The sequence below is a fragment of the Furipterus horrens genome, unplaced genomic scaffold (genome assembly GCF_987537825.1).
Source record: "Furipterus horrens unplaced genomic scaffold, mFurHor1.1.pri manual_scaffold_11, whole genome shotgun sequence".
Lineage (NCBI taxonomy): Eukaryota > Metazoa > Chordata > Mammalia > Chiroptera > Furipteridae > Furipterus > Furipterus horrens.
This window is the reverse complement of record NW_028327181.1, coordinates 93112190-93134385: the sequence shown is the minus strand read 5'-3', so window position 1 is coordinate 93134385 and position 22196 is coordinate 93112190. Positions and strand designations below refer to the sequence as shown.

The following is a 22196-nucleotide window of genomic DNA, read 5'->3' as shown; positions in this document are numbered from 1 at the left end:
AAACGAAAGCTACAAACACAGCAGTAGGTTCAGGAAAATGCAGACGACACGGTTAGCCAAAAACTAACCTTTGTGCCCACAGCCTCAGTTCCATACCTTTTCCAGTCCCAAAGCCATGGGCAGCCTTGGATTTACACAAAGTCAGATATTCATGAACATGTTAATTCTTTGGCACTAAAAGTGTTCCCTGTCCCCTTGGAAATGTCTCCCCATCCCTGACATTTCACCATTAGAAATGCATGACTTTATTTTTAAGCTGTTTTCTAGTTAACAGTGCAAATCCCCCTGCATGAACTTTCAATCTAAGTTCTATTCACTACACTTCTATGTAATGCTTTAACTACTTTTTAATCAGTCCTTTAGATACTAGATTTTGATGGGAACTATAAAGAGGAAAAAATGTGATATATCCACTCAACAGGATGCCATTTAGCCATAAAATAGGAACGAAGCATTGACACCTGCTATATACTATGGATGAGCCTCGAAAACATTATGTCCAGGGAAAGAAGCCAGACATGGGGGGGCCACACATTGCACGCTTCCATTCAAAGGGAACATCTAGAACAGGCAAATCCACAGACAGAAAGTAGATGAGCAGTTGCCAGGGGCTGGGCGGTGGGGCAGTGGGGAAGGGCTGCTTCCCATCTGCTGTGATAAAAAATGTTCTGGAACTACAGTGGTGATCATTGCACAACCTTGTGAATACACTAAAAGCCACAGAATAGTGTGTTTTAAAATTACTGAAATCGTGAATTTTGCATGGCATGTATTTCACCCCCAAAAAATACACAGAAGACGCATGAGGAGTCTGCAGGTGTGATGAGAAGGTCTCATTTGAGAAGTGAAAGGAAAGCCTTAAAAGCCATCATAACCTACTTTACAAGTTTGCATAAGGCTAATCCTATATACTCTTAATCAATCATCTATTCAAACAGCACTTGTTGAGTATCTACTATGTGCCAGACACTGACCCTGGCTCTGAGGATAAAAGAGTAAACAAGATAGAAAAGTATCTCTTAAAATTCTTTCCAATCTATAATTAAGCATAGCAAAAGCCCCCCTCTAGTCATTTTTATAAAATTACATGCAGAATATTTACTGTAGAATCATTATTGTAAAATGAAAAAAAAAAAAAAAAAGAAAAGACAGCATTTCTCCATTGACTCTCCTGTTAAGGCTGCCTGACAACTAGTGTGTCCAACAACGAGGAAAGGGCAGCAAATGTGGTCTGGATCCGAGAGCTGAAGGACTGTGCTCTGGGAAAGGGACGGCGCTGGGGTGGCCACAGTCCCAGGGGAAAAGGCTGGAATTTAGATGCGATCTGTTCATTAGCAAACCTGTTATCTTTCCAAAGCTCAGTCTCTACAGAGGACACAGCAGTGTGACAGCTGTTCACTCCTTTGAAAGCCTTGCCTGCAGCCTAGCAATCTAACAGGGCTGGCAGGACAGTTTCTTTTTTTTTTTTTTCTTTTAAGTCCATTTCAAATGATCGGGATATATTCTAGATGAAAAAGAAAACGTTTAGGACCATCCGATTTGAACCAGGCCCAAAAGCTGGTGTCCATCCTTTTCTTGTAGACTTCATAACCCTTCCTAGTCACATATCCTGCCATTGGCAACACTTGTACAAAGAACTAAGTGCTTCCTCATGCCCCACTGTCTACCTTTTATTCTTAGCAGAGTGAAAATGGATAAATGCATTTCGGAAAATGAACAAGAGTCCAGTGGAATACAAATTCAGGTCACTACGAGAGTACGGTTTAAGTAGTCACTTTCTTCCAAACATCTACCCCAACCAGTAAGACCATGGATGATTTTCCTGAGCCCAACTGGAGTTGTGGAAGGGTGAAGCGTTTGCTATACTTCACTTGCTGGCATTCACCCTTCTTAATTTTATGGTTCTTTATTTGCAACACATATCTCTCTATCCTCCACATGTTTTAGCCCTAATGTGGCTTCCCAATCAAATCAGGCATTTCTTGAAACCAATGTAGTGACCATCCGGTTACAAGAAGAGGAAACTGAGGCCCAAGGAGATTAGATGAGGTAGATGGGATCACAAATCTAATTTAAAATACAGGTAAGAGGTTAATCTTTTTTCTCTGACTAGTCACTACGTTTGCTCCTGGGAACTGCGCCTATGCAAGGCTGTGACTATGGACTTTGGAAATTATTCGTTAATAAGAGGAGGTTGGAAAATAATGTTCGCTGCTTTATAATTTGGAAGAAACCACCTTAGGTTTTGGTTTTGCATTTCATCATCACCTAGGGGCTCCCTCCTGCATTTCTGTAAGACTCTAGAACCATGGAGCAGTCTCCTCTTCCGGAGAACAAGACAAAGGTCCCAACGGTGAGGATCTCTGAGTCTAGAACATAGAGGCTGAGGTTTCTGTTCTGTTCAACCTCCGGAATGGCAGGCACTCAAATGTGACCTCATCAAGGAAGCAGAGGGGGTGAGCAGACAAGCCCCCCACTGTTGGCAGGCAAGAATGTCAAGTTAGTTAGCTAAAATAAATAAATAAACAAACAAACAAACAAACAAATAAATACAATAACAACAACAAAGCAGGGTGGGAGACAGGCCCATAGGAGTGAAAACCATATAATCACACCTTGCAGCATGTAGAGCAGTGGCCGGTGCTAGTTGGGGAAACGCCAACAAGATATCATTATGAGTCGAGTCATCGAATGGGAAGTTAAAGAAAATTGCACTCAGTACTAATCAACCTGTGCAAACCCTTCCCTACAAAGGCTGATGGCTTTGTTCCCCCCCCCCACCCCCGAACTGATAAAGAAAGCTAGTCCTAGACCTGCCAAAGGAAAGCGCTTCGATGCCAGTTTGGCTCTCCATTTCGTACTGAGCTCGGAATACTAACAGAACCTGTTGCTAAGGGACAGCGACGCATGGTGGAGTCTAACATGCAAAGTTATATTAAATATAGCTGCTGGAAGTAGCCCGCGCTCAGTAGCACTTCATGCTGTGTATTAGAGTCAGGCGACAAACAAATGCCTTCTAGAGGACAAGACCTTCCATACCTTGGCCTGTTTTGCCTACCTTATCTCTCTCTGCTCTACCAGATGACCTCTACATTCCAGTCAGTTTTAGGATTTTCTGGATACCTGTGCCATTTCACTGTGCTTGACACCCCACCTCCAGTCTCTGATTCTCCCATTCATTTTCCAAGATCCGAGCAATTAATCATTTTTCCTTTGAGTTATCACTAAATCGTAAATGTGGATACACCCATCTGTCCCCATTAGATGTGAGCTGCTTGCAAGCAGAACTTGTTTCTCTGCACACTCCCCATTGCCTCACTGTGGCCCATACTGAGGAGAGTCTGATCAATGTACAGAGAATGAATGAATGAATGAATGAATGGCTGCCTGCAGGATTGAACAGACCCATTCAATCATCTGATGACAAATGGAGTAAAAAGAGGTCCTGGTTTCCACCGGGCCTGGGGCTCTGGTTTATTTTTCATCATTAAGCCTCAGGCATTCGTTTCTGCCTTGACAGAAAGACTCTAAGGACTCCAGAGAGAGTCAGTAGTTGACTTGGCATCCATATGCCCCTGGGATGCTAGCAGCAGCCCAGATGCGAGTGTCAGGAGATCTGCCTTCCAGATCTAGCTCCCCGTCACCTTGGTTTTGTTACGTCATTTATCTTGATCACAGTTGCTTCATCTATAAAATGAGGTGCTCAGCCAAGGTGATTTCCAAGGTCTCTGCTAGCCAGAACATTTCATGGTTCTAAACTCTTTACAACTTGCCCGGTATCTATTGCCCAGACTCTCTGTACCACATACACTTGGGCAACTGTCACGGCATCGAGAAACTAATCTTGCACGGACCAGCCATTAGAGAGCACCAGTGTGCCTTTTCTCCTGCAACGAGCAACAGAACACATGATAACGCTTGGGCCTCTTCCACTCACAGAGAAAATGAGAGAGCCTGAGGCGATGCACTGCCTCCTTTAATAACCAAGTTCTTTAATATTAACAATATGCAAATTTAAATGATACACAACACCACAGGTCACAATACTGTCAAAGGTTCATTCAAGTTTAAGCAGCCATATTGGCTTTCTTTTTTTTTTTAGTGTATTTCCTTCCCACCTGCTTTATGATGTCAACCTATTTATTGGCTGCAATGGTGCCCCCTACTCGGATAACCTGTTTCTACAGCACCTCTAAGTGGGCCGTGGGCCACAGACTTACTAACCCTTCATGCACACAGGGATGAACACCTCGTGCAGGTCCAGCCAATCCAGCAGCCACTCACAGTCAGAGAGAGAGAGTTTGATCTCAGACCAGAGAATGTAACCAGTCAAAGAACAACGGACACTAAACCTACAAAGTCACATGGATGCAGGGTGAGCAGCTCCTGTAAACCATGTGCATATGGATGAGTGAGCAAAAGCCCGATCTGCAGGGGAAAGCAGAAAAGACTCAGAAAAACTGAATGAGGGCCCCCATGCAGGGAAAGAGGGAAAAAGAGGGAGTCAGAAAATGCAGGTTCAGCTGCGGTTGGATTCAGTGAAATTCTCCCTAATAAAGACGCTAAATTGAGGTAAAACAAAATACGCACAAATGCGTACACATGAATTTTTATACAGGTATGTATTTCTCCATTCTTCCTGGGCCACGAGCATCATTCCATCGAAGTTCTCACCCTCTCTTCATAGCCGATTGCATCAGGTAGGTATCTGTCACTTAAGCAATTCCCTTATCATTATGAAAAAGGGTGTTTTTATTTTTCGCTATTTTGACATGGCAGTTACATAGAAAAAAACGCGAACTTTGGAATTTAAATGAACTAGATTCGAATCACAGCCCTGCAACTGCTGCCTGCATGATTCGGGGCAAGTTACTGATCTGAGTTCTGATTTCCTCCTTGGCAAGCAGGGATAATTTTACCTGCCTCGCAGGTGTTTGTGAAGGTCACAGCTAATAAGTCAAATGTGTATCACAAAGCCTTGCGCACAGTAGGCCCTCAAAAAAAATCACTAGGTATCACAGGGTAGGCTCTCCTAAATAAAAATGCTGGGTCGAAGGGAATGAGAATTCTACAAGGTCTGGATACTTCCCAGCTGCTTTGGCAAAGGCTGAGTCTCCATTCCCAGATCCACTTTAAGAACAGTTTCTTTTTCCCAGGCTTGACTTGAAACCTGGATGTCTAGGGGCCAGGGCTCCTTCTTCACCTCCTAAGCAGAGAGAACAAAACCAGGAGCTGGTTTCAGTCTTAAACCAGCAACGGCCATTTCCTGCTTTCCCCTCACTCCACTGATCCCACTCGGAGAGCTGTGCTCAGGTGCTCGGTGCAAGATAAGTCTGGGCTTGTTGGAAACAAGCCCCAAACTAGTTTCTGTTGCTTCTTTTCTGCGTATCCTCTACACCCACCCTCCCCGGGGCTGTGATGCATCATCACACAGTAGCCGGAGGCACAAAGATGGCTTCTGAGGCTGAAAGACAGAGGTGAGGCGGTTACTCACGTCTTACACGCAGGGCTCATGGGGAATAAAAAGCACATACTATTCCGTACGCTGGTGTCTTGGGCCCTTTCACTCTCTGGTTCCTGCCTTCCCACTGACCTCCCTGATTATGATTTCTTCTCCCCCCACCCCCCATGTTGACTCACATCTGCTGGACCTCCACTCCCAGGACCATCGCTGAGCTCTGAAGGATTCCTGACCTTCCTGTGGCTTTTTCCGGGGTGCCCACTGGCCCCTGCACTCGAGGCAGGCCACCATCAACACCCTGGCAGGACAGTCTGCCAGGTGACGGACGTCTGTTCTATGCTGGGAAAGATGCTGCCCTCTGTCCTTACCCCCGACCACCTCACACAGCATGTCATGACACTTCCACCCCGACTGTCCCTTCTTACTGAAGCCGATCCTGCTGTTTTTATACATAACTTTATGCTAAATATACTCAGACAACATTCAGAAAATAAAGCTGCCTATTCACTGCACTAAGTATGCATACAGTTGAAAAGGCCTTTTGTGAATAATCAATATTGTAAGAGCTTGGTAACAGTTGAGTAGCGCTTGCTTTTTAAGGCTTACAGGCCTTTTCTAAAAATAAGCTTTCCTGGCGACAGGTCCTTGGTTCTTGCTCTCATTCCCTCTAAAAACTTTGTTCCATTAGGACTGGAACCATTTGTTCCAAAGGGAAGGATGTGCCCTTTCCCCAAACCCCAAGTGCCACCTCTGTATACATGAAAGCCACTCGGGACAACCAAGTGATTTGCATGTCTCATTACCACCAGACACTAATACGTCTGAGGCATCAACTCAGCAAAGCACGTGTGTGTGTGTGTGTGTGTGTGTGTGTGTGTGTGTGTACATGTACTTTCTAATTCCACACCCCCCATTTAGAAGCATCTGGTCAGTTATTACAATAGAAAATCAGAAGAAAGAGCAGGTAGTCTATTCAAGGACCAGTGGCAAGTTTCTTACTTTACTTAAGTGCCATTTTACCAAGTTAATATCCTCCATCTACCGATAGGCTTTCCTGGTCTTCTCAAGCTGTTTTAACTTTCACCTTTCTTAGTATCCCACCTCCATCTTGGACCAAAACTTACATGCATGTCACACAGAGTAGCATTAGTTTGTTGACATGTTTGTCTTCACATGGTATGGGCTGAACTGTGTCACCCACCCCCACCCCCCAAAAAAAATTTCTCATGTTAAAGTTTTTTTTTTTTTAATTTAAATTTCATTTTTCAATTGCAGTTTATATTCAGTATTGTTTTGCATTAGTCTTAAATGTGGAGCATAGTGGCTGTATAACCATCTACTTCATAAAGTGTTCCCCCAATCCTATGTTAAAGTCTTAATTCTTAGCCCCTTAGAATAGGGCTGTACTTGGAAACAGGGTTGTTGCATATGTCATTAGTTAAGATGAGGTCACACTGGATGAGGGTCAGCCCTTAATGCAATATGACTGGTGTCCTCACAGAAAGAGGAAATTTGACACAGGAACACACACGGGGAGAACGCCATGTGAAACACGAAGGCAGAGATCTCGATGATGCATCTCCGTTGTCAGCAATGCCAAAGATTGTCAGCAAACCATCAAAGTCATGGGACAGATTTTCCCCTCACAGCCCTTGGACGCAACCAACCCTGTCGCCATACGGACATCAGACTTCTAGTCCCCAGAACTACTGCGAGGCAGTGCATTTCTGTTGTGTAAGCCACCTACTCTGTGAGGGCAGCTGTAGCAAATGAATCCGTCCTACTAGACGGGGAGCTTCTTGAAGGGGAGAGTTCGAATTCTATTCGTCTTTGCGTTCACCGAGCACAAGGTTAGGTGCGGTTATTTATTTAATTTTGTTACTAACGTTTGTTAAATTCAGCTAAGAAACATGAACGCATGGCTCTCTGTCCCCTGCAACCCTCCCATCCACTCCACCGCCTACCTGGCTAACACAGACCCTGTTGCTCTTAGGTAGGTCACATCAGGAAAAAGTTCAGTCTGGAAAACGTCGCTCTAGCCGTAATGTATCAAAACTTCTCAATCCCATTTTTAAGTCAATGCCAGTATTCAGCCTGCCTGCATTCCCCCCCCCCACACACACACTTTACCTAGAAAACTAGCAGCTCATTCAGGAACGAAGTCCCAAGTGGGAAGACCTGGCAAGCCTCTTGAATGAGATGGTACAGCCGGCAGGTCCTATGGACCTGGCTGCGTCGTGGGGTGTCTTTAACCACACAGCAAAGGTGAGGCAAAGGCTGCTCCGTGACTTGCTGGACCCTGCCCGGGTGACTCAGCACCCCCCCCCCCCCCGCCTACTCTGCTCACCCTGAGTGGAATCGCGTCACTGAGGAGAAACAAGGTGACTAAGTCATAGGGACACTGAGAAACAATCCATCGTAAGCTCCAGAGCTCAGGTCACTGGGTTTTTGAAACTAAGAGAATGTAAGAAAAAATTAATTCAATCTATCAATTGTATTAAATAGATTTATCTTTTCAATGAAATTTTTCTGAAATTAAAAATACATGTAAAAAAAATATGTATAAACTCCCTTGCCAGTATCCAGTATCCTGCTTGAGAAAGTAGGTGTGGTAAAACAAAGAGCCATCTGGAGCTCCACTAGCAAAGTGAGAATCAGAAGCACATTAAACAGTTTTCCTCCTCCTTAACTGACTTCAGAAGACTCTAGAAAAGGGAAAAGCACTAAGAAATGGAAAAGGCAGGTTGGCAGGTTATGAAAAATGAAAATGACTGCTATAGTCACGCTCTGGAAAATATCCCCTGACCTAGCTACACCCTGATTATTGCACCAACAGCTTGCTGTTATAATTACAGTGTGCCTATAAACCCAGGTGATATGATGATATACTCGTTTAACTATTAACTGCTAGATTTCCTGGAGTTTCCACAATCTGAAAACACCGAAAAGTACATGATTTGATACATTCCATTTATTGACCTATTTTGATTATCAGCAATAACTACTTCCAAAGAAAAGGAAGTTCTTAAGAAACACAAGTAAGGTCTTTAGATACCTGCTAGGGCGTTTTCTCTTCTTTATTTTCTAAAGAATTGCTCTGCCTACATTAGCATTTTATTGGTGCCCTTTGATACTTGAGGTCAAGATTCCTTCTCCATACCTACTTGGGATCTAAGACACAATGTCTTCATAAACTCTGGAAGTAACATCAACACTTACATGCTCACTGTAAAGACTTTCCCGATCTCCCTTGATCCACAGGACCCCCCAACTCATAGTACCTCTTCTGAGCATATCTAGGATTCTAACTTGTATTCTGCACATTTCTGTGCTTTTCTTTCCTCCTACGAGACTTACAAGCTCCTCAAAAGCTAGAGAAAAAGAAGAATGAAGCAAATCTATGTTCATGGTGAACTTACTATCACCTCAAACCCAAAAGTGCACTCAGTAAATAATTATTAAGTAAATGAATGCCAAGCACTCGCCAAAGCACATTACATACACGACCTTGCTGAAGTTTCATAACAACCCAGTAAGTGAGTCAGTCTCTCCATTTAGCAGGTGAGGAAGCTGAAGCTAGAGGTTAAGTAGATTTTTCAAGGCTCCTAGCTGGTTAAGTGGAAGAACAGAGGGCAATGCCCTTCTGTCTAGTTCTACCTAGCACAGTGTGCTCACAATGGATCAAATTCATTTGTTAGATAGAGCTAGCTGAACCAATAAATCCCTTATCCAAGTTCTCACTTTCGGTATGTTCAGAGTCTTTGGGATTATTTTTTTTCGGATGGCGAAGGAGTTTGGGGTGCAGGAAGGAGGAAATAAAGTGGGGAGAATATGCTTCTAAAGTTTTCAGAATCACAGAATGACTGCCTCTGAACATTCATGCAAAGTGATTCCCATACTCCTTGCCATTCTGTCCCCACCAGTTCTTCAGATTGCAGCCTAACCCTTTTCTCTCACTCATCCTTCCCACGTGGGAGGGGAGAAAGGAGAGGCAAGAACGGGAATAAATAACTCGCCACTCCACATCCAGACCATCTACTTCCATGGCATCAGCATGGATCACGGGAAACCACGCAAGCGGAGGTCTGGCTGTTCTGGTTTGGCTGGAGAGAAAGCTGCGGGAGAATCCATTGGTTTACAAGCAAATTCATTCCCAAACTCCTCTCCCACACAAAGGGGTCACTCTAGTCCCTTCCACACCATCCAGTACAAGAGGAAAACAGCGAAGACATAGGTTTGTTCACCATTTCAAGGAAACTGCACTTGTTACATTTACAAAGAAATAACCAGGAAGGAAAAAAAAAAATCTCTAAGCCAAAAAGGGGCCACAGTACTCCTCTACTTAAGATATGGTGTCCAACTGGCCACGTTCTTACTACCGCTTTAAAGCAATTTAACTTAGATGTGCAAGAGAAAACAACATTCAGGTCTCCTTAGTTCCAGTCTGTAAGACAGCTAATGGAATCAATCCCTATTCATGGCTGATATTTAACCTAAATTTCCAATTTGTATAGAACAGTGTCAATCAGGAAACCAGTTGTAACCAGCTTCCTTCATCCAGTGGGCAATTTATCCTTGGAATTCAACCTTAACAGTCGGGAGTCAGAATTAGTATTCTGCAATTGACAGGGACTTAAAGGAGCATGTCAGAAGGAACACAGACACGGGTCAGCCCCTCTTAATTACCATCCCTGTCCCCACTGTGCCCAAACGCCCATGGAATCCATTCATGGGATCTATCTCCAACCATGTCTTTTGCGTGGTACGTTCATCAGTTTATTACAGAGGGACCGAACAAGTGGAGTCGCCGGGAGCTCGGGTTCTGGCGTCAGACAGACATAGATTAAAGCCTCTGCTAGCCCCCTATCAGCCTTGACATCAAAGGCAAGTTCCTTGACATTCCTGGCCTCAGGCCGCTCCTGTACAAAATGCAGCATCGCCTTGCCAGGCCCCAGTGAGGGGAGAAGGAGACCCTGTGCATCACTAAGCACAGGATCTGGAATACAGAAAGACTGTAGCGGTGGGACCGTCTGAGATGGTACGAATCAGCATTTCCTTGTGTGTGACTTAAGCTTACCGCCTTCTGGATACAGTGAACGAAAGCCACTCTGTCTTTCTGTAGCTTCCACCCCACCACCCATCCTCATTTTCAGAACCTTTACCCTGACCTTCCCTCCTAAATACATACAATTCCCACAAATTAATTCTGTAAGCAAAAGGATACTCGTACTTCCTCAAAAAACATTGTCCATCCAGGGATTGGGGGCGGGGGGGGTGCCAGGGAGATTGTTAATGTAACAAAAGTGGCTCTAACCTTTACAGGAGATGATAGCCAGAAACCGCTCTGAGTAAGTTGGAGGCTCTCTTACCCTAGAGGGAGGTTTCCATCTCTATGCACCCCAAAATAGGACGGAACCTCTGACCTGCATCATGATAACAATCAACAGTGCCAGGCAACGGTGGTAGCCTGAGAGTTGCTTTTAGTTTATTTGCTATTTAAACAAAATATGGGCTCACGGGGAGAATAAAGGGACAAAGGAAAGAACTAGTGGGCAGCTTCTCAATGGGAAGGGGTGGGGGGAAGAAGTGTAAAGCAAACAGGAAGGGACAGCTGAGGGGAAGGACCCCAGGATGGGCTAAAGGAGACCCGAAGCTCTGGTGAGCGGAAATGAGCAATGGCCTACAAATCTCATAACCAGGAGCGACACCTCTCAGACATTTCCTGTGGGCGGGCCCCAGAGGTCGCTGGCTGAGTAGCGAGTGAGTAGTTATCCAGGTTAACAACTCCCAATGAAAGCCAAAGAGGAATGCACTATGGGGGTCCCAGCATGAAAAGACTCCAGGCGGTAATAAAGTCAAGTCATAAAGGACAAGGTCATCGAACTTTGTCTGAAAAGGACCAGACAATAAATATTTTGGCTTTGTGGGACACTCTCCATCACAACTATTCAACTCTACCGTGGTGGGGTGAAAAGCAGCTGTGAACAACATAGAAATGAATGAGCAGAGCTATGTTGCAATAAAACTTTATTTGTAGACACCAACTGAATTTTATATAATTTGCATGTGTCATAAAATGTTAATCTTTTGATTTTTTCCCCCCAATCTGAGCTTAAAAGCTGAAATTAAAAATAGAGGGAGCTAGATGTGGCCCACAGGCTGCAGGCTGCCAACCCCCAGGTCTGAGCATGGACCCTGGGGTCCGACAAGCCTGGCTTTGCACCCTGCCTCTCCTGCTTCCTGGCTGCCCAGCCGTGAGTAAATTATCTCACTCACCTGAGCCTCCATTTCTTCATCTGTAAATTAATGAGAACAGTATCTGTCCCCATAGGGTTTACGTGAAGTTCAAAATCATAATACATGGGAAACGACTCACATAAAATAAGTTTTGACGACAACAACGATGATGATGATGATGATGATGATGATGACGATGATGACGATAGTATTGGGTGTGGGGCTGTGGGTTTTGATCAGCATTTAGATCTAAAGATAATAGTCTTTTTAAAAGGGCTGATCCTAACCCAAATTAAGGAGGGATACATAGTACATAAAATAAAACAGATCATGAGAGTTCCCGCAAGTGCCTACTGAATGCTTGAATTCCGAACCAAACTGACCGCTACGTGATGATGATTTGTGATAGACTTCCTGTGTGTAGGTTACAACCTGAACATCCTCTTACCATAGAAAGAGGGAGTTTCAAGGACTGCATAGCAAGCTGTATGGGGCAGCTCAGGGAAAGAACACTCTCTAAGGAGACAGAGTGGGAAACAAAACCCAGGGTGGAAGCAGGCAGCGGTGACAGTGGCAGTGGTCAAGGAGGAAGTAGGGAATCATTTCACTTGGGGGTTATCCTTGCAAAGTCCCCGGTTTGGTCATAGGGCAGCCAGCTGGAAAAAAAACCTTCAGATTATTTCTAATAACCCTTCAGAGGCTCAAGTTCAGAGGTAACTTGTAGACCAGCTCTGGAGATCCGCAGAGGACAGAGGGATTCACTTCAATCCTACCCACTGGAGTCTTCGGACAACTCATCTTAGTTGCACTTAGTTAACTAGCTGCATCTTAGTTAAAAAGGAAAGTTAGTGAACCAAGGATCCTGCAACCTTTAAATCTGGTTAGAGGGCAAAGGACGCATGTTAGGCCGTCGGAAGTTGCTTTTTATGCAATTTCCAAATAATCAAGCAAAGATATAACGGGAATACTAATACAAACAAGAAAGCACCGGAAGAAAACTACATTATAATTTAGTTACCCCAAACTTTTTATGGAAGGTGGGGGGAAATGATAGAGATTTCTATTAATGGAAAATACTGCCCTTGTCAGGCATTTATTGAGCACCTATTATTTATAAGCACGGTGCTAAAAGAGGTGGAGAGGCAAAGATGTGTAAGAATAAATGTTAGCTACCCAGCAAGGGCTTTCGGAGATTGTCCCAAACTGGCAAACAAGAATTACGGTGGTTAAACCTTACAGCTGCATAATGCAGGCAACGGGCATCGCAATGGGAGCGCACTTGCAAAATATCCTCTGGCAGAGAACTAGTAAGACGCTCCACCACCATGATTTCACATATCACCATTCTTGGTCACAGAAAAAGAACCCCCCCCCCCCCCGATTCATCAGCCCCCTTGCCAATCTGTTCCCCACAAAAGGAAACAAAAAAAAAAATGTAAAATACACTAAGGACGAGGAAGAAAAAAGGTTTTGCAAACGTGGATTACAAGTGTTGGTGTGTGGTTTTAGCGAAATGAACTCTGGGACAGAGAATCGAAAGACCTATGTTCCACCTCTGGCAAAGCACTTGCTTCCAAGGCATCCGTCTGCTCACTTGTGAAAAGATACCGTTGGACAATAGCACTTCGTTCGTAGCTCTAAATTCTGTCGCTTATATATGCATAAGTAGGCATACTTGCTAAGGAAGGCCACGTTAAGAATAAGTTAAGTGTAACTGACTTAATTAACTTGTGAGGTCATCAAAGCTGATATAGCCTTAATTCCTCTAACAAATCTAGTAAGCTCGAGTAAACCATCCTTTATGATTAGACAATGCCCATAAAGCTAAAAAAAAAAAAAAAAAAAAAAAAAGAATTATTCTGCAACAAAGCATGTAACACAACCATGTGCTATGTAGCAATTATTTACGAAACTAAGGAAAAACTGTTTTTGCCTGCAGCGATAACTGAAAAATGCAGAAATGCCCAGAAGTAAATTAGTTCCCAGAGTGGAATTTTAATCAGATCATAACATTTTTCTTATTAGTTTCATACAGGTCTTGATAGCTATAGACAGTATAACAGAATGAGTTTATAAATGTGATGTTTATATAAGACATTTTGGTTAAAATTAAAATTGGAACTCACCAGGGACTTAAATTGTTTAGATGCATAGAACCCATTTTTCAGCCCATGATTACTTAAGCTTTGCAATTTTGGAATGTTCTGGCTGAACTCTGAAGATTATTTGACCCTCAATTTAAAATTTTAGAGATACATTTTATGAGAAAAAATTTTCAAATATGAAACACAGATGTCAAAAAGGAGGGAAATTCAACTTCTTTATTACTAAGAAATGCAAATGACAGTAAACTGTTAATACCTGTTATTGAATTGGTAGGGTTTTTTTTTTTTTTTAATCCTCACCTGAAGACATGCTTATTGATTTTGGAGAAAGGGAACAAGATGGGGGGGGGGATGGATGTGAGAGAAACATTAATTGGTTGCCTCTCACATGCACCCCAACCGGGGACCTCGTCCAAGCCCCAACCAGGGACCAAACCAACAACCTAGGGATCATGTGTCCTGACCAGGAATTGAACCCGCGGCCTTTCGGTTCACAGGATGACATCCAACCAATTCAGGTACATTGGCCAGGGTGGTGGGGATGTTACACTTTTCTCATTATTTTACCCAGGATGAAGAAAAGTAGACACAACCTTTCTGGAGAGCAATTTATTTGCCAATATTTACTATAATGTTTAAAAGGACAGAATGGGCATTATTGGAGAGACTAAGAATTAGTATTATTAGCTCTCTGGAAGGCTATGCATGCCCTTTGACCCAGCACTTCCACTTCTAGGAATTCATCTTAAAGGGCATAACAGGACAAATGTGCAAAGATGTATGTTCAAGGTATTCTTTGCAGCTTTGTTTATAGCTGTAAAAATACGATGAAACTATGTTAAAGTCCAGCTGGAGACTGATTCAGTGGCTACATTTCTACAAATTAAAATAAGCAACTGTTAAAAATTAGGTAACAATATGTATACAAACATGGAAAGATGCCCAAGATACATGGTAGAGTATAAGGCAAGTTGCAAAGTGTCATATCTAGTATGTAAAAGAGCACATGGGCATGTATATGCAAATACCAAGAGATGGTCACCAAAATGTTAGTAGTAGCTAGCTCTGGGTGCGGTGACTGATTCTTATTTTCTTATTACGGATTTCTTTTTGGTTCGAATTTACTGGTAGCAAGTATATTTCACTTTACAGTTACTTGTAAAGCTATTTTTAAAGGGTGAAGAAGAAAATCGAGAATTGGGGAAGAATTGGCAATTTAGTCTAAAGCCACAGTATGCACAATAACATATAAACTGGGATGATCATCGTGGTAATAGTCATAATATTAAAAGTTAATAGCACCTCCATGTTCACTGCAGCGTTATTTACAATAACCAAGATGTGGAAACAACGGAAGTGTCCTTTGAGAAATAAATGAATAAAAACTGTAATATATCCGTGTGTGTGTGTATACATACATGTATCTATAGTCCCATATTTGTGTATGTGTATATATATATATATATATATATATATATATATATCCCACATATACAATGGAATATTATTCAACCATAAAAAGAGAATGAAATCTTGCCATTTGCAACAACAATGAATAGAACTTGAGGGTATTATGTTAAGTGAAGTAAGCCAGACAGAGAAAGACAAATACCGTGTGATCTCACATGTGGAATCTATAAAAGCAAAAAGCAAAAATCCAAGCTCATAGATATACAGAACACATTGGTGGTTACCAGTGGGGGGAGGGGGGGCAAAATGGGTGAAATGGGTGAAAGTGGTCAAAAGATGCAGACTTCTGGTTATAACATAAATAAGTCATGGGAATATAATGTACAGCATGGTGATTATAGTTAATAATACTGTATTGTGTATCTGAAAGTTGCTAACAGAGTAGACCTAAGTTCTCATCACACACACACACACACACACAATCTGTAACGAATATGTGGTGATGGATGTTAACTAAAGTTATGATCATTTCACAATATACACAACTATCGAGTCATGTTGTACACTTTGAATCTAATAGAATTTTGTATGTTAATGATACATCCATTTTTAAAAAGTTAATAAACTCTAAGGTTCTATTTAAATAAAGACAATAGAATTGGATATTATGGCAAAACCCATGAACTTGGAAATATTTCACAGTATATTGGTAAGTAAAACAAAAGGTAAACAACTATACACTAGTTTTAGCCATATTTTGGAGACATATATATATATAAAGTCCCTAAGGATATATGCCAAAATGCACATTGCAGTAATTGGTGGTTCTTATTTTCCTCTATTGTATTTTTTAATATTTCTATAATGAACAAGTTTTATTTATGTATTTTTTAAGTTTTAAAAATATTCCTTATAGATCTTTCCGATTTTACAACACTGAAAATGCTTACAGTAATACTAATCTGAGAAAAACAAAGGAGCGAGACTCTTAACCATTTCCTCCAGCATTAAAGTACTCCCAGAGAACCCCTGCAAGCCTCTCCCGCTCAGGCATAGCCCACTGTCAAGTGCTGAACGCCACACCAATACAAAACAAGCTCAGGAAACTCCAGTCACCTATTCTGATTTGTGTCCTGAGATGGACGAGGTTATAAAACATACTGGCTCAGATTACAGGCTAAGCATGGCAAGTCCCTCTGGTACAGCCTAACAAAGGAATTCACACAGAGGGAGAAATTAACACATCTCATTTCCCAGGGTGCAATCAATTACAAAAGCAAAGACCCATCATAGGGTTAAGTCCCTGCCTATCCCTCTCCTACAGGCTTCTGAATTATGCCTGACATACATTGCTCACGTCATGGTTGACCTATTACTACTTCTTAAAGGTGAATTTTTTAATTTTAAAATCATTTAAAAAGGTGAATATCTAGTATTTACTATCTTAAACTAGGATAAACTATTGTTTTTAAAGGGTCAACGGGGAGAGAAGTGAGGAAAAGGACCTTTTAACCGAGTCAAACTTTTTCTATATTTTCAGGTGAACTGGAAGATGCCAGACCACACCACCTCCCTCCCCTCCTGTTTCCCTCCCTCCCTCTGATCATCATGGCTGATAACAATAGTTTTTCTCTCCCTGGTAATGTAGATGACACATTTTTCCTGTAGCCTGTCTTCCTGTAAAGTGCAGGAATTCCTGCACTTTCTGGGTGCCCTTCCTGTTAACTTACATTTCAGATTTCCTCAAAAGGCATTCTACCACTTTAATATTTGAAAAATGTCAGCTCAACCCCAGACAGCTAATATAAACAAGCTGAAAAGCATACCACCTAAAGTTACAACAGTGGAAAACAAAATTTCTTTTTAAGAAATTCTTTCTCGGAATCTCACTGTTGGTAAGGCTGGAAAGAAGCAATCCAGTCCTTCCAGCTCCCAGGGAGTCTGTAATTCTTTTGCCTGTGCTGTGCCTTAAATTAGAGGTCTGTAAAACCGAATTATAGTGATCTAGAAAGTTCGTAAAGGTCCTTGAATTGAACATGTTGTTAAGTTCTTCAGCGCTAAGAGGTTGGATCCACCTTTCACTTTTCCTCCCATTTCATTTGGTTCTAGCAATACAAAGAAGTTCTGGTTACTGCAAAAAATGTCTTGGCCACTTGAGAATACCGTAGCTGAATTAGGCCAATTCCACATTTCAAGCCCAGGCCAAGGCTCCTTTGCCTTTTCTGAAATGATCACCTACTTCTTTCTATCAATACTTTTCCTTCTGGCCAGGAACCCCCTGTTCACATCAGAAGCACCTCCCAAATGGGACCCAATTGAGAAAACTACCTGATCTGTTACGGGGACACCCAGAATGGAAGCATACCATCCTAATCTCTCTCTTAGCTTCCCAGTTCAAAACTTGCTCTACTAGGAGGGAGCTACCTTAGGAGAACATCCAAAAAATGCAGATAGGAACGTGATTTAGTTTAGACCCTAAGGTCCAAAGATAAGATTTCTCGTGAAACTTGCTGTCCTCATGAAACTTGCCTGACTACCTGCCAGAGAGAAGATCACTTTTATCTTTAAACTCTAACTTTGCCATTTCTCTTCACTAGCTATGCAATTATCTTGTATTGTATTATAATGGCTTTCTTTCTTTCACCAAACACATGGTAAATTCCCTGATGCAAAGGACTACATTTTAATTTTTTTTTTTGTATGCACCCAAATCCTGTGCACTGCATGGGTATACACACACACACACACACACACACACACACACACACACACATATGTCATAATGTATTTATGTAATATATTAAACTGAACTGAGTGAGTAAATATATGCCAAATACAAACTAATTAGATGCCATGTCTTTAATACAGCAAAGCATGAAATGCTCCTCCTAAGCTGTTACTTCTCTGCTCAATTAGAAGACTGTAGGTTTCCCCAACAGTAAGGAACCTCTGCACTTCATAATGCCAATTCCTAGGTTCTTCAGCACTCAGCTTTCTAGATGTTCATGCTCCCCTAACACTCAAAGAAAAGCAGAGCCCCACCTCGCAGTCTTCAGAATATACATCACTTTCTTTCTGGGGCTGAGATCTATTATTCCTGTTCAGTCGAATTAAAAAGTAGTGCAACAACTCCCCCCGAAAGTGGCAGAAAGCATATGACACACTTGAACGTCACCAGGTCTTCATCTACCTACTCACACTGCGTACTTACTTACACAGTGCCCCAGGTAGCCTAACTCACCCAGAGCTTAACTACTGTCTTCAATGCAAACATTCTCATCCGGCATATGCTTTCTCTACAGCTTAGGGACCTACAGCACCTGACAGCGAGCAACCCCTCAGCTCTCCGATGCCATGTCAGGAATTTTATTTTTTTAAGCCCCCTCCCCAGCATGGCATGAAGCTTCCAAAATACAACTGTGTAAAAAAAAATTAGAAAAAGAAAAAAAAAAAAAACATAAAGAAAACAATCGTAATCCTGAACTTGTGACCTATTATAGTGAACTAAATATATGCCATTACACGTAAAAAGATTTCATTATGCTTGTTAATGACACAGGACGGTCCCTCGATGTTGGTGTAATGCTTCAAAGGACAGTTTTTCTCCCGGTATCTCCCCCCGCCCGCCCCTCGAGATACAACGCATCTCCCAAATGGGAAGACATAAAACATCAATGCCCTCATTGCTGCTTCTAAATACTGTGAGCCAATAAGCAATCGGTGTTAAGTGCAAAATCTCGGAAGGGAAAGACTTCTTGTCTACTTTTTTTGTAACATGCTATTATGCATACTTCACCTTTACTTCCTTTAAAAATCAAAAGTTGCTTAATGTTCAAAGCGTATCAATGGAAATTTAGCTTAATACTGGCAGAGCAACGGCTCATTCCCAAAGGAATATAAGATTACCTTAATTTCCTACTAGTTTAACTCAAGTTTTACCTTTCATCTTTACCCGCAGACTTTTTAAAAGTTTGTATTTCTCTTACACAGAAAATTGCTCACAATATGCGTGCATACTACAGAATTTTACAATTATATAAAGCATTGCACGTTTAGACGCTACCAACCTGCTCTATCTCTCCTGACAGTGCAAAAGGCAAAAAGAGCTCAGTAATCCTAGCAGAAGAATGCAAATAACGTCAATGCACAGCTGAACTGCAAGCCCTGCCTTACAGGAACTCTCTGTGTCTGCAAAAAAAAAAAAAAGACACACTAAACAGGAAATGCAACTGAGCTGTGGAAAACCTCAAACTTAAACATGCAATCGCTAGGCGAAAATTGCATCCATGCATTCATAAATGCATGCACAACCCTTTGCATTTTTGCAATTAATGCAAATAGGCTCTTACCTTTCGACTGAGACATTTTCCCCTTTCCTTTGATGGGGGAGGGGAGCACAAAAGACTTTGCCTTGCTTCTCTTCTGTAGCTAGTTTTGCAACAAAGATGCAAGCTGCAGGCGTGCAATCTTCATGCAAGTGGAGTTTCTCTTGACCGATGCAGCAGATAGACTTTCAGGGAATCCAGATGGAAATGCACACCTTGCAAAACAGACTGGAAAGTGATTTTTCCCCCAGTTGCAACGTTAGGGAAGGCTGTGCTGCAGCTACATGATGGGCCAAGGCTGGCAGCTAAAAGCTCCAAACTTGGAACTGAGTATCTTGTGCGCAGACGTCCTTCCTGCGAAGGGCGCGGAGGCCGATGGGTAATGTAGTTCCTAAGCAGAGTCCGCGGGCTCTGATTTAAGGAAACGTGGTCGTGCGGGTCTCCGAGCGAGATGACTGGGTGCTGCGAAAACTGCGCCCTGCTAAATCTGACAGGCACTCGGCAGTAAGTGGTGGACGAAAAACGGCAAGGCCAAGGGGAGGGGCATTTTTGTTATCGAAAAACCGGTGAAACAGCAAGTGAAGAACATTATGTGGGCTAAGAGCTTTGGGCTCGCTAGAAGGTCCCTTTGGGTGCTTGGTGTTTGCAGGGAGCACCTGTTGTTCCCTTCCTGCCTGTAGGTGTTGTACGCTCACACCTCCATTTTAAAAAACATTTTTCTCGCGCGGAGAATTTGTTGGTGACTTGGCTAGCTAGAGGTAAGGTTACTTTTGCCACTGCAGAGAAGATGCAACGTTTTAGTTAGTAAGAAACGATCCAGGTCGGTTATTTTACAGTAACCCTGAAATTCAGTAGTGGGGGGGAGGGGGTAGTGGTTAGAGACTCTCTTGAAGGACTAAAGAGGAAGTTCTGCTCTTTATATATCAAAGCCAACTTTATCGAAGTTAAAATATATAGATGCTTTTTCTTACCTGAGGGGAGGAAAGTCCCTGGCCTGAGGGAGAAAGTGGGTACATTAACAATGTCAAATGCTGGCTTTATTGAATTTTTTCAACGACATTAACAGACATTTGTTGAGCTCCTAAGATGTGCCAGGCACCCTTCCAGGGCCTTGGGTCATTCAGCCATTTGTCACTATTGCTCATAATTAGGGTATACGTAGCAACGTGGTGGAGGACGGAGGTGCATAGAACTGGAGTGGAGAGCAGTGAGGAGACCCAGGACGAAATGAGCTCAGACTTCTATCATACTTCACTGAGTGTGACCGGACTCAGAAACGTGCTTCTAAGGTAGAGAGGGAAGAACTGAGGATTTCAGTCTTCTGCCGTATGAGCCCCGCACAGGGGAGGAAAGAGGACAGACAGCCTTTTCGGGGAACGCGAAGGATATCATACCGCCTGGGATACAGAAGAGGTGGGGGTGGGTGGAATTTACAGGTGAGGACTCTACAGGGCCTGAACGGCAGGCTAGAGGTTTGAACTTCATTCTGCAAGTATCTGAGAGATGGGGAAAGGGTGTTTGAAAAGAGGTAGAGCTTAAAGCATTGTTTTAAGAAGGTACATTTGCCCTCTGCAATCAAGGTGGGTTGAAACCTGGTCAAGGTGGGTGGGAACCTGGAGAGGCAAGAGATAGGTCAGGGCAGCAGTGAAATGCAAAATGAGGCCATTTGAGAAACGGTTCCACTAGCTTTGATGACGGCTAATGAAAACGATTGGAATTTTATGAAGAATGTTAGGAAGTGAGGGCCTTCTGAGTGACGGATGAATCAGAGGGAAGAAGAGAAGGCCGCCATGTTTCAGCTACAAATCAGCTCTCAAATATGCAACAGGTCCCAGAACTAACATTAACTCACTTAAGTTGATCCCCCTCTACTGACATGACTGTAAATTAACTGACATGATTGCAAATTCATGAATGGCACCTCGTGTTCCTGGTTACCCTTCTGCTCCTAGGAGGAAGGGGTTTCTGTCCCATGAGCTCAGATGCAGGACATCCTAGCTCTCTTCATTGTCCTGGACAAATGTATGCTGCCTGTCTCTTCCTTGCTTTCTTGCAAGCCCTATCGCAGCTCCTCAAGGCACCAACATCTCTGTTCTGTCTCATTGAACCAGGAGATATGTGGGTATGGCGATCCGTTCCAGGGCATGTACTTCACTTTCCCAAACACCGGTGGCGCGCCTGCTATATGGCAGGCCCTAGGAGAGCCAGTAGAATCGCTTAGCCCAGGCAGGGCCTCCGAGAGCTCCCTTCAGTTCGCATTTTTACAAGGTCAGCAGCATTGCTCTTAAATTGCCCCAGATTCCTTCTTTTGTGGAAGAGTTCTAATCACAACTTGTCTGGTGCATTTTATTGCCATCATTCGTCCTTGGACCTTCTCTACAGAGGCATGCGCAGTTCGCAGCGGGCCAATGGATTGTGTTCTGCCAGCCGATCAGAAATTCGTATTCCCATAGAAGTAATGATGTGCTCAGCAGCCCATGCACCAATGCACACATGCATGCACGGCACCTTTGGCCCATAAAATACCTGAACCATATATTTAAAAATAGCAAGATTGATCATTTATCTTTATGGGAAATATGCAGGGATGGGCAGAGGTGGGTTTACAGTTGTTCATATGGAAAATAATGCAATAATTAGTAAATAATAATACAAGAA

The 22196-nt window shown here is 42.7% G+C and overlaps 1 protein-coding gene across 1 annotated transcript in view; it reads right to left on the bottom strand.

Annotated features, from left to right (window-relative positions):
* MAP2K6 (mitogen-activated protein kinase kinase 6) overlaps positions 1–19865 on the bottom strand; it is a 105171-nt gene extending 85306 nt beyond the window's left edge. Inside the window, exon 1 of the mRNA XM_090291260.1 lies at positions 19563–19865. Within this exon, the coding sequence (XP_090147386.1) occupies positions 19563–19578 (16 nt within the window). The 5' untranslated portion in view covers positions 19579–19865. The remainder of the gene's footprint in view (positions 1–19562) is intronic.
* Positions 19866–22196: the final 2331 nt, after the last annotated feature.